The sequence below is a fragment of the Saccopteryx leptura genome, chromosome 5 (assembly GCF_036850995.1).
Source record: "Saccopteryx leptura isolate mSacLep1 chromosome 5, mSacLep1_pri_phased_curated, whole genome shotgun sequence".
Taxonomy (NCBI): Eukaryota; Metazoa; Chordata; class Mammalia; order Chiroptera; family Emballonuridae; genus Saccopteryx; species Saccopteryx leptura.
In genome coordinates, this window is record NC_089507.1 from 172,137,649 (window position 1) to 172,149,946 (window position 12,298).

Here is a 12,298-nt window from a genome sequence, read left to right on the forward strand (position 1 = left end):
TGTTGATACAGATGGCTCAGGTCCACCTCCAGGTCAATAAGAACCCGGAGAGGCAAAGGCATGGTTTAAAATTTTAAAAACAGTCCAATCATAGCATTGCCGTCCTAGGGCACTGGCAGGTCAAAAGTTAAAGCTCTGTTCTTAGTACTTGGTCTCTCCCTGGACACAGAGGAGAGGGCTGCTCAGATTAGGGAAGTATTCTCAACCCATAACCCCTGCTGGGCCAAGAAGGCCTCTACCCCACGCCTTTTTCTCCACTTTCCCCTCGACTGCCAGCAGCGTTCAGTTACCCTCGGTCCTAGGAAGGCCTTGGAGAAGGTTTGGCTCTTCTCTACACTACTTTCAGGAGCTTCAGGACCCTTCTTTGGGGTCTCCAGAATCCTGGGGAAGAGCAAATGTCATTCCTTGGGCAGCTTGGATGTTTGAGAGAGCAGTCTTTGGGACCAAGCAGGGCACAGCCCTGGGAAGCCACACTTGGGGCTAGAACACAGTAGAGTCTCACTTATAGAAAGAGAGAAGGGGAACCCCAAAACCTGAACTTGCCAATTGGGTCACAGAGAGGAAAGCAAGGGCCCACAATGGACAGGGCTTCAAAGTGAAGCTGGACTGAGAGCCTGGCCAGGGTCCGGAGCCTGGGATTCGACCTGAAACAGCTGGGCTCTTCCGCTGCTGGGGGCAGCTGGGCTCTGGAGGGCAGAGCTGAGTCCCAGGAGGGCGAGGCTGCCCTGACAGCCCCTGGAGCCTTCCACGAAGTGAACCAGGATGCCTGGTACCAGCGTCCCCCACCAAGGCCCACGCCCAGTCTGCCCCCTCGGCACACAGGGTACACGGTACCCTCACACCTGCCCCCTCGGCACACAGGGTACACGGTACCCTCACACCTGCCCCCTCGGCACACAGGGTACACGGTACCCTCACACCTGCCCCCTCGGCACACAGGGTACACGGTACCCTCACAGTCACACTCAGGTCTCCTCGCCCACTCCACATCCATCTTCCCACCTGTCAGACTCAAAGCAGAGTGTGGGTGGTTATGGGCACACAAATTCTGATCCGCACTCCACAGATGCACAGGGTTGGGAGCTCCCAATTTTGCCACTGGCCTGGTAGAAAAACTGAAGCAACTCCCCTGTGAGAAGGAAGAAAGTGTGTGATTAAACTGAGAGCCAAAAGCAGCCCGACACAGGACAGGTCAGCTCCCCTTCTCTCCTCGGGCTGGACCTTAGAGCCTCGCCATTTGCTGGGCTCCAGTCAGTACCAGGAAGCTTTATTCAGCTCGGGACCAACCCATGGGCAGCTTACACTGAGTGAGGGCCTAAGGGTGCAACCTAGGCCGGAACCTGGGGACACCTGGGTCAAGTACATGACCTGGGAGCACAAACGGACACATACCCTGCTCCTCAGCTGGGACACAAACCCAGGGGACCCTACATGCTGCAAGAGCAGCCCGAGGTAGAAGCCACATTGAGGCCGTATCGCAGACCAGGGCCTAGACACACTGGCTCATTTACAAAGAGGTTTGTAGTCCTGGCAGGGGAAAATGTCGGTCTCCTCCTTGTACTGCGCTGTGCACTTGGTAGGCGGGACTCCGCTAGTGGCAGCCCAGATGCACTCCTACCCTCTGCCGTCAGGAGCTGCAGGGTTCCTGGGATCCCTGGAGATTCTGCTCAAAATGATTTACAACTTAATGAATTCATCTGATACCAAACGTGTAAGGCCTACCAATTGCCAAAGGCGCCCCCAGGGGGCGTCCCCTCTGTGCGTCCAGGCATCCCTATCACCCTTAAGAAGACCAACCGTGCCTTCAGGAGTGCCTGGATTAGTAGGGTTGCACAGGGAAGGCTTTCCCGTGGTGGGACATTCTGGAGGCAGCCCAACAGGTCAGGGAGAAATGAGAGGTGATCTACATTAAAGGGCCAAAGTTCGAGTACCAACCAACCAGGGGTCACTTGTTGCACGGTGAGGACCGATGGGTAAATAAAATTTTATTTACATGACCTCGGGCAGGGCTGCATTAATTAAAGTGAAACTGCCTGGGCGGGTTCCTCAGAATGTATACCTTCTTTCAAACTCAGCCCGGCGCTGGGCAGCGGCGGCCCAGCCTCTATGCTACCCCACCCTCATGGCCACCTGTTGACCGCCCTTTGCTAAGTTCGAGCGCCGCCTGCTGGCCATGCTGCGCAGCGACAACGGAAACTCGGCGCCGGTGCGCTGGTCCCAAAGATGCCAGACTTTCCGCAGAGAGGCAGGGACCGCTACTCGTGGGAACTTAACCCTGACGGCTGGCGACTTTAGGGAACCAGTCCTAGGAATGGATGTGGCCCATGCCCTCAGAGCAGGAAGCCGGGTCAGTGTTGCTTAGTTGGCCCGCCTGCCCCTCGGGCGCTGACCCTACGGTCCGGTGCACCCTGGCGGGGCAGCCAGATCCCACCGGTGTCGCTAGGGTGGCGGGACAGAGGGAGGAGCCTGTCGGGGTCCGGGCTAGGGCAGTGAAGGATAGGAGGAGTGGGTGGAGCTAAGGCAGAGCTGTTTCTGCGCTGTCCCTCGCGAGGCACCGGCTCCAGCTCACCTCTAGTCCAGGGAAATGACGGGCACGCCTGATGCCGCTGCCCAGGATGGCGAGACCCCTCAGCTCTCCCCACCCTGCAGTCCGAGCTACGATCTCACGCGCAAGGTGGGTGGGCACTGCGTCAGCGCTGTGACCGGGTTCTGTGCACCGGGTTCTGAGGGCCACCCCTTCCTGTGCCCTTCGCCCTGAGACCCTGGGGCTCCCGGGACCAAGAGCCTTTCTGGCTGTGTCTGCGTTGGACTCAGCCCTTCCCCCAGACAGCCGGACGTCTCAGAGTAGAGAGGGAAGGTCGAGACGCAGTCCCGAGGCTCATCCCAACCTCTAGGGATCTGGGCTGGCGCTACCAAGGCTGGGAGAGGAAGCACAGAAGTGACTCCCCAACCCAACTTTCTTCTGCCACACTCCGAGTAATATGAGTCCCCGGGACCCCCATGCTTCTTGATAAGGGTTAACTCTCCTGGACGCAGGCACCCGGGGTGCTAGGAAATAGGGATGCCTGGACGCACAGAGGGGACGCCCCCTGGGGGCGGGGCACCTTCCAGTTAATGCCCTCTTTCCAGCTTATAAACTCTAGGCTGAAACTTGACATCCAGTTCGTTAGGCAGAAATACTTTTGCTTCCCAGCTGCCTCCTAGACCTACTTCTTCCCTTCCCACTACTGCCTCGCGTGTTCTTCCAGGAGGGTTTTGCTAGCCAGGGTGCAGGCCCACCTCGGAATTTTTGGAACCTGAGAAAGATCTCAGTGGTTAGTCACAAGTCCCCCATCTGGGAGAGTATGAGGGAGCTCTCTTGGGCTCGTCCCTCTAGGGTGGCCCTGTGCAGAAGCAGGTGAGTGTGGACACTGGTCTGTCTGCCCTCCTTGCCTGGCCTGGGAGCGAGCAGGTGCCAGGAACTCTGAAAGAGGTGCTGAGGACACCTCGAGCTTCCACTCCTCTAAGCCAGCAGCTGGAGAAGTGAGGCTGCTGTCCTGTCTCCCTCCGCACGGCCTTGGGAGAGACCTGCCTCCGGCTGTGCCTTAGTTTCCTCCTCACATGCAGGAGCTCACTCTAGCTAGGAACCTGGGGCCTCCACCCCCACTGTCTCAGGGGAAACCACTCTGCCAGTTACCCGCCTCTGGGCGCAGAGCCCCAGAGCCGTTGAGATAGGCGTCCTGTGTGGGCTCCCCGCAGGAAGTGGGCCCCTGGGCCTTAGTGGGAGGGAAACTGCTGAGGGCCAGCCCCCAGGCTGGTGGGGACCGCCTGACCTCCTTGCTGGACAAGCCAGCTGGGCTGTTTGCCTTGGAGATGGCAAGGCTGGGCACCTGTTTGTGTGTAGTGGACTTGCTGGGCTTGGCAGTTGGCTGGTATTGTTTACTCTAGGCGGCTGCGATCTGTAAAGGACACAGGGGCTCACCCTCCTTCCCTCCTTCATGCGGGCCAAGACCCAGAAGCCAAGGAGCAATGCAGGCTACCGAGGGCTCCCCAGCCCCTCTATATGTCCCCTGGATCAAGTAGTGTCTGTGGAGAGTTGGCCCTTGGCCCCCACCAGCCTGTGTGCTCCAGGCAGGCCCCAGGAGGCTGAGTCCACGACAGTCTGGGAGGAGCCTGGTGGGCGCCCCTGGGGCTGCACAGAAGGAATGGGGGCTACAGGCAGCCAGTGCATCCCTGGACCACTCTGCTGAAGTCACAGGTGGTTTGTTGCCAACATTATTAACTATTAACCATAGTAAGACCTCAAAGAAAGTATCCCTCCTTTTTTATAGTCACTGTGGAAACCATACCACAGAAGAGTTAAGGAGTCTTCCTAAAGTCCCCCAGTAAGCCGTTTACAAGCCAGGAGCCCAGCCTTAATACACTTTTTGCTCAGCCCCCTCACCTTTCCACCAAAGTTAGCTAATCCCAGTATCCCATGTGCACAGCAGGAAAGCCTTTGTCAAAGTCAGAGCCTCAAGAATAATTCAAACCTAGTCCCTGCTCAGCCCATTAAGTATCTAACCAGCCAGCTGGGAAAATTCCAGCATTAGGTCTAGACCTCTGTTCTCTAATATTGAGGAATATCTAGACAGAGGGCTCCTCTTCCTCACCCCCATGTTCCCCAGAGGAAATGAGCAGAGACTGGCCAAGCAATAAAGGAGTGGGACACACACCACCGCCCACACTCCCTGCCCTGCAGTGACCCAGTGATGCCAATTTACAGCCACTTGTCTCACTTGGGAGGTTTTTGCTGAAATAGCTTCAGACTCAATGTCTCCCCACCTCAGTATAAATTTGAAAGTTCCCTGCTCCATGCAACCTTTTAATGTTTTTTATCGAGTTTTAGAAAGAGAAGACACACATCAATTTGTTTATTAGGTGCTCCACTTATTTATGCATTTATTGATTCATTCTTGTATGTGCCCTGACCAAGGATCAAACTCACAACCTTGGCATCTAGGAACAATGCTCTAACCAACTCACCTACCCAGCCAAGGCCCCAAATAACCTTTTTGTGAACATAAAACGTCATCAGGAACTTCCAAATAAATGTTGTGACCAAAAACAAAGAACCCAAACAATAATAATTTTAGACTATGCCTTCGTAAAGGTTGGTGTCCCACCCCCATCAGATCCTAACACCTCCCTTAGGTGGGAATCCTGTCCCCAGTACTGTACTAACCTTTACGCCCCCAGGCAGCATAGCCCTGCCCACGCATGTGCTCAAGCATGGCTGGAGCACACACAGTGGGAGGAATCTGGGCATGGTGTGGCAGGGACAAGTGTGTCTGAGAAAAGGGGATGGTTTTCTAGGGCCACCAAACACATCTGGGGCCTGTTGGTGCTGAGGTCTCGACTCAAGCTTCCAGAAGACCGGGTGAGGACAGGAGGGTCAGAGGGAGAGGCTGAGAGGCAGCAGTGTGGAAGGGAAGAGGCAGAGTGAAGGCAGCAGCAGGCTCTCCAGAAGTAGATGCCCCCGCACACACCCCAGCGACGTCAGCATCCTCCCCCTTGCCCTCTGCCCCTCTTTCCAGGGCCTCTCTCCCTGGACGCCCAGAAATGCATCCCAATTCCCCCATTAACTGCCTCTGCCCCCATCTCCTAGGTGATGCTTCTGGGAGACTCAGGCGTCGGGAAAACCTGTTTCCTGATCCAATTCAAAGACGGGGTCTTCTTGTCCGGGACCTTCATAGCCACCGTCGGCATAGACTTCAGGGTGAGGTGGCTGCAGGCTCTGCTCCCAGCAGTGAGCCAGGGGCTATGGCTCAGGCACAGGGGTACCGCCTTCTCCTCACTGGCTCCACCAGATGGCTGTGGCTCTCTGCCTGGAGGGCACAAGGGCTGCTCCCCAGGGCCCACTGAGGTGGCCAGGTTTGAGGAGTCTGAACTTGGTGGGCTCCTTGCCCCCCCCCACAGGATATGCAAATTGAGAGACTGAGTCTTAAAGTCCTGCCGCCAGCAAGGCAGACACATCTTGAGGTGTGAGCTGAGCTTCCTGGCCCTCAGTGCCCTCTGGCCTGGGCCCCTCGGGCAAGGCCTCAGAAGTCCACCAGTTTCCAGTAGTTCCAGGAAGCACAGCACTGCGCCAGGTGGAAGCACTGGGCTGGCCAGGTGTGGAGAGAGAGCAGCTTGCCAGGGTCTCTCCTCTCACCTTGAGGATCCCTCTTGACAAGTCTGCATTGGGCTGAGCACTCTGAGCACTGCACACCCAGAGGGCCCGGGAGAGTGAGGGTCCATCAGAGACTGGGTGCCCCACAGTAGGAGGGGTACGAAGCTCCACTTAGGAGAACTGGTGAGCAGCTAGAGGAGTCCCCGCGATGCTGGTGGGCATCTCATCTCTAAGAGCTTGGTGGCAGGATGGGATGGAGCTCCTGGACAGGCAGACAGAAGTAGGGAAGGGGCAGGGGCCCCAGTTCCAGCCCTGCGCCACCCGCTGAGCCCCGGGGGGAGACCAGGCAGGTTCTCAGGCTCCCCTTCCCGTCATACTGTGATAAACGCAGAGTTCCGCCTGACCTGTGGTGGCGCAGTGGGTAAAGCGTCAACCTGGAAACGCTGAGGTTGCCGGTTCAAAACCCTGGGCTTGCCTGGTCAAGGCACATATGGGAGTTGATGCTTCCAGCTCCTCCCCCCTTCTCTCTCTCTCTCTCTCTCTCTCTCTCTCTCTCTCCTCTCTATAATGAATAATAAAAAAAAAGCAGAGTTCCCAGGAGAGAGGGCTCCTCGGTAGGAGCATCTGGGGACAGAGTCCCACTGCCCTCATGAGGTGACCTGGCTGGAGACATCTCTGAGGCTCACCCACCTTCTCTGGGGAGCACCCAGGACAGGATGTTTGCTCTTCAGTAGGATGACAGCAGAGCACAGGAGCCAAGCCTCCCCTGTCCTCCGACCACCCCTCCCTCTGCCCTTTTCTCTTTCAGAACAAAGTGGTGACCGTGGACGGTGTGAGGGTGAAGCTTCAGGTGAGACCGGAGGCAGTGTGGGAGAGTGGCGAGTGGAGGGGCCTGCCCATGCTCCTCATCCAAACCACAGGGGCCCTGGCCCTGCCCTCAGCCCGGTGCAATTTCCTGTTGCGCCCACAAGAAAAAACAACAGGCTTGGGTTTGATGTCTGCAGAAAAAGCAGTTCCTAGGCATCCTCTTCTCTAGCAAAAGCAGTTCAAATGCCTTTGCCTTGCTCCCTCTCCTCCCATTTCCTGGGTCTCATCCATCCTAGGAGGCTGGATACTCCTGACCTCTGGGCTAGAAAAGAGGCCACAGCACTGAATAAGCTTGAGAACTCGATAACTATCACCATGCAGGACATTGTCAGCTGTACAGAAGCCCATGAGAACAGGAAAGATCCCACCGTCCCACACAATCTCTTGTACACATGGGTTTCATCTGCCCACCACAGTCCCTGCACCTGCCTCCTTCTGACCATTCGTCCATCACCTCCTAGATCTGGGACACCGCAGGGCAGGAGCGGTTCCGCAGTGTCACCCACGCTTATTACCGAGATGCCCAAGGTAAGTCCTTCGTTCACTCCAGCTCCTCCCTAGCCCATATGGGACATCCACTCTTCCTCCCCTAGTCCCCTGTGTGATCTCTCTCTCCCCCTACAGCCTTGCTCCTGTTGTATGATATCACCAACAAGTCCTCCTTCGACAACATCCGGGTAGGTCCCCCCATCCACCACCCCTAGCAGCCAAGACAGGGCCTGTGAAGTTCAGGAATGCTTCCTGCTTTGTGAGAAGGGATTGGAAAATGGACTGTTGCTGCCTTCGAAATGTACCTGAGCTATGACTCAGAAGTAATAAGCTGCTGCTGGGTATTTTATGGGCAAGTGGGCATGGAGATCAGGAAGGCTGTTAGGTGCTTTTGTGATCTGCTTAGCACGGACAGTGATTCATGAGTGCATTTCACGGCAAAAGTTCAGAAAGTACCCAGCTCCACCCTGGACAATGGCCCACAGAGACCAAGGGGAGAGCCCAAGCAGAAAAGTATATCCATACATTCAGCCTAAGTTTCAAGAAGGTAACTCACGCAGACAGAGTGAGGGGCTTTATCCTCACAATCAAACTATTAAAGAAAAGACATAATTCAACAAATATAAGCACTGACTGTGCGTACCACTGTAAAGGTTTCATGTGCTCCCTGACCTCAAGAGGTTAACAAGCAAACATTTAGATATAAAAAAGCTTATAAAGAGGATGGAAATCCATGGCACTCGTACTGCCACCTCCAAACCCATGCTCATGGCAGACATTACTAGTCAATCACAGTATTTTTTAAAAGATTTTATTTATTGATTTTACAGAAAAAGGAGAGAGGGGACAGTGAGAAATATCAACTTATAGTTGCTTCAGTTTAGTTGTTCATTGCTTGCTTGTTGCTTGCCATATGTGCCTTTAGTGGGCAAGCCTAGGGTTTTGAACTGGCGACCTCAGCATTCCAGGTCAAGGCTCTATCCACTGCGCCACCATAGGCCAGACCAATCACAGTATTTGTTTTTATCACTGAGCCCTTGTGTGGCCTTAAAATCCTCAAAAGGACATTGCTGGTGACTACCAACTGATTTATGAGACAAAGCCTCTGCCATCTCTATAGAACAAGGAGTTGAGCTACAAGGAGTTGAGTTTGAGTGGTTTGGGGCCACTCAAAACCAGAGAGGTCAAAACAAGGATGCAGAGGAGAAGATGCACAGTGCCTCGTGGTTGCAGGGCAGTGAGTAACCCTGGATAATCAAACAGGGCAGAAGAAGGAAGGGCGAAAGGACTGGCTTAAGCGCAGCTCCACTCACCCTTTCCCACAGGCCTGGCTCGCTGAGATTCATGAGTATGCCCAGAGGGATGTGGTGATCATGTTGCTAGGCAACAAGGTGAGTGGCTTGCTGGCAGGGTCAGCCCACCCCGCACTTCCTCTCCCACTGTCACAGCATTACCTCCACCCGGCCTCATCACTGTCTGAGAGTATTAGCTGCACATCCTTCCAGCAAAATATTCTTTCCAGTCGCCAGTTCAGGGGTCAGACCTAACTTGGCTTCAGCCCATTTCATCTGCCCTGTGAAGCTTTGGAAATGGCTCCCTACAGGGAAAGCTCCAGATGTTACTGCAGAGATCCAAGGTTGCTCAGCTGCTCAGCCTTTATTGGATCCTAGTGACTAGGGTCACAGATGCAGAGCTAAGACCAGAAAGGGCTGGCCCCAACTATTCTGAGCCTTCCCACACCTTCCCAGGTGGGTCATGCACCTTTCCAGGTGGGTCATGTACCTTCCCAGGTGGAAAACCTGGCCTCATGCTAACCATACCATCCGCAGTCCCAGAAGCCACCAGCAGAGGGCGGGCAGCGCCTGCTCCTGAGGCAAAAGTGGGGACTGCGTGGGCGGGAGAGGGGCCAGCTGGGGTCAAGGCTTCCTTCCCCAGAGTGACCCACCTGGGCTTGACAGGCAGATGTGAGCAGTGAAAGGGTGATACGTTCGGAGGACGGAGAGACGCTGGCCAGGGTAAGTGACTGCCTGTAGGCAGGGTGATGGGTGGGGGCAAGCAGAGGCTGTCCCTGAGGACACTCTCTTCCTGGCAGGAGTACGGAGTTCCCTTCATGGAGACCAGTGCCAAGACGGGCATGAATGTGGAGTTAGCCTTTCTGGCCATTGCCAAGTAAGAGCTGAGCAGGGAAGGGAACTGTTCAGGGCAGGGTGACACCATCTGGGGATTCAGTGAGCCTGGCCACTGGCCCAGCTCCTGGGCTCAACTGCATTCTGCATTCTGAGGTCCTCTTGCCCCAGGCCGTGGGAGAGGGGAGGATGCTCTGCACCTTGCTCCTTGCTCAGCCCATGGCTTCTTCCTCTTCAAGGGAGCTGAAGCACAGAGCCAGGCAGCAGGCTGACAAACCCAGCTTCCAGATTCGAGACTACGTGGAGTCCCAGAAGAAGCGACCCAGCTGCTGCTCCTTCTTGTGAACCCCAAGGGGCTGAAAGAAGGCTCCAGAGGCCCACAAGGATGCAGCCTTCTCCCTGAGACATGGTTGACTCTGAGTGGCTGGGCCAATGGGAAGAGAGTTGGGGGACCCAGTGCACAGCCCCTTCCCAATTGGGGGCTGTACACCCACCCATACCCCAGTTCCTGTAGCTTCCCTGCATCTCCAGGGAGGGTAAAGTATTTATATTCATTTTACTGATACATAATTTAACATACACACACACACACATCAAAGGGCACCAGAAAACCAAGGTAGGGACCTGGTAGCCCTTGGCCTTCTAATATATATTTATACTAGGACTCAGGGGCTGGGCCTCCCTCCTACCCATGAGGAAGGCAATATTTCTCCAGCTCTCTGCCAGGGAACAGGCACTTCTAGGCATGAGGGCAGACAGTGACCCTGTTCCCACACTCACTTCAGCTGGAGAGAGCCTGAGCAGACCCCAGGCTTCATTTCTTTCAGCTCCCCAAGGAATCATCTTCCCTGATAAGATGGGCCCTTGTGCTGGGAGCTAGACCAAAGCTTATCTCTTATCAGGGAAGATAAGAAATGTGGAGATTGGGCTGGGGCCCAGCTCCTTGGGAGGGGGAGAGAGGAGTAGCAGAGATCAGATCTGTCCATTTGGCTACCTCTGGCCTTACTACCCCACCTCAGGAGGTATATCTCTTCTCCTCTGGCCCACAGTACAATGGGGCACCTGGAAATATTTGGTTCTTATTCTCTGGACCTCCCTGAATCCCTGGTCTTACCTTTCCTCTGCCAGTGCCACGAGAAACCAAAGGTCACAGTGAGGGAAAGGTGATTCTCCTGTCCCAACCCTTTAGTGGGTATGCAGTCCACAGGCTACTTCTTCAAGCAGCTGTAGTGCTTCCACTGGGTAAAGAGCCAGATAAAGAGAAATCCCTAACTCCTGGGGCAGGTGGGGAACAAACCCGAGCAGACTTCGCCCAATGTGTATCCCCCTAAACCCGAGTGCTGCCTCTTCCCTGACCACCCATGCCCTTTTCTTCTCAAACAGACCCCCAAGGTCAAACTGCTTTATCTCCCCTCCTGCTGAGACAGGTTAGGGAATGAGAGGCCATCCATTTCTGAGTTAGCCAGAATGTGTGCAAAACAAGGTTGTGTGGGTAAGATTGGGGTGGGGAGGGGGCAACAGGAAGTTTATCTGGGGCCAAGGTCACAGGTCTCCCAAAGCCCTGACCCCAGGAACTGGAAGGAGACAGGAGACATGCAAATCATAACCTAGAGGCACCTCTACTCCAGCTCTCCAGGCCAGGAGCAAGGGACAGGGGCGAGAAAGAGGTATGCACTGAACATTTCTAGTCTACTGCATTTGCTTCCAAGGCAGAAATCTTGCTATCTGAGCAGATTCAGCAGCTCCAACTTGGGCACCGATAAGGAAGCTCTCGGAGGCCTCTCCCTAGCAGAGCAGGGAGGAGGATGACCTTGCCCAAGGCAGGTCACAGGGGATACAGTCACAGAGGCTGCTCTGGGCCTCTAGCATTTGTGTTTTACAGAATTAAACAGCAGTATTTTAGAAAGTACATCATGTCTACTGCTTCTTTGAGATGCGCTCAGGAGGGGATGATGTTGAAAGGAGTGTTAGTGCTTGTTGGAGGAGCTGTCATTAACTGCCAAAATCATTTGATCCTCATCCTTCAATGTCCCCAACTAGTCTCCTCAACCTTAACAGAATTGACCAGCCTCTGTGACCAGCTTCTCATCTGTAAGGAGCTGAAAGAAGGCTTATCTTACTATCCTGATCATTTTTTTCTTTCTTTTTTGAAGAAAGCCAGGGCTCCTTTCCCTGTAGACTGTACCCAGAAATTGGTCATCTGACTGTTCTGCCTGTACCCACCCCAACTCCCTAGTCAAACGCTGGCCTGTCTTCAGTGGTCAGGCCCGTTTAGTCTTTCTGCTGAGTTCTCACACTGTCCCAGTAGGATCACAGCCCGCACCCCTATAAGCAGGTCCTGGGACAGCACAAAGGTGACTCCACAAACGGAAGACTTTGTTATTCAAGCAACTGAGTGGACCTTAGTCTTTTTCATAAGACTGCTGGGACTTCGCAGGCCCCGAAACAGCCCCCTCACACATTGAAGCTGCACACCAAGTTTTGGCTAATGGCAGTTAAAACTTTAGGTTCCTTTATCCACGGATTGGCTCTACTCAATCTCCGCCACAAGTAGGGAGATCGGGACCGAGCCTTCGGGCCCTACAGCCCAGTACCGGGAACTCGCCGCCCCCCCCCCCCCCCCCAACCCCAACTCCAGCCACTTGGTAACAAACACTGCCACTTCCTGCGCCCTCTTTCTTCTTCT

General features: G+C 54.8%; 1 protein-coding gene across 5 annotated transcripts in view; it reads left to right on the forward strand.

Moving 5' to 3' along the window:
* RAB37 (RAB37, member RAS oncogene family) overlaps positions 1 to 11,521 on the forward strand; it is a 71,057-nt gene extending 59,536 nt beyond the window's left edge. Inside the window, exons 1-9 of one of the 5 annotated variants that reach the window (XM_066386812.1) lie at positions 2,280 to 2,347; positions 5,627 to 5,737; positions 6,939 to 6,980; positions 7,459 to 7,525; positions 7,622 to 7,674; positions 8,812 to 8,877; positions 9,445 to 9,501; positions 9,579 to 9,655; positions 9,852 to 11,521. In XM_066386812.1, coding sequence (XP_066242909.1) covers positions 2,312 to 2,347; positions 5,627 to 5,737; positions 6,939 to 6,980; positions 7,459 to 7,525; positions 7,622 to 7,674; positions 8,812 to 8,877; positions 9,445 to 9,501; positions 9,579 to 9,655; positions 9,852 to 9,957 — 615 coding nt within the window. In that variant the 5' untranslated portion in view covers positions 2,280 to 2,311 and the 3' untranslated portion in view covers positions 9,958 to 11,521. Of the gene's footprint in view, positions 1 to 2,279; positions 2,348 to 2,472; positions 2,675 to 5,626; positions 5,738 to 6,938; positions 6,981 to 7,458; positions 7,526 to 7,621; positions 7,675 to 8,811; positions 8,878 to 9,444; positions 9,502 to 9,578; positions 9,656 to 9,851 lie in introns of those variants that run through there. The other 4 variants (XM_066386809.1, XM_066386808.1, XM_066386813.1 and 1 more) reach the window with 4 other exon arrangements.
* Positions 11,522 to 12,298: the final 777 nt, after the last annotated feature.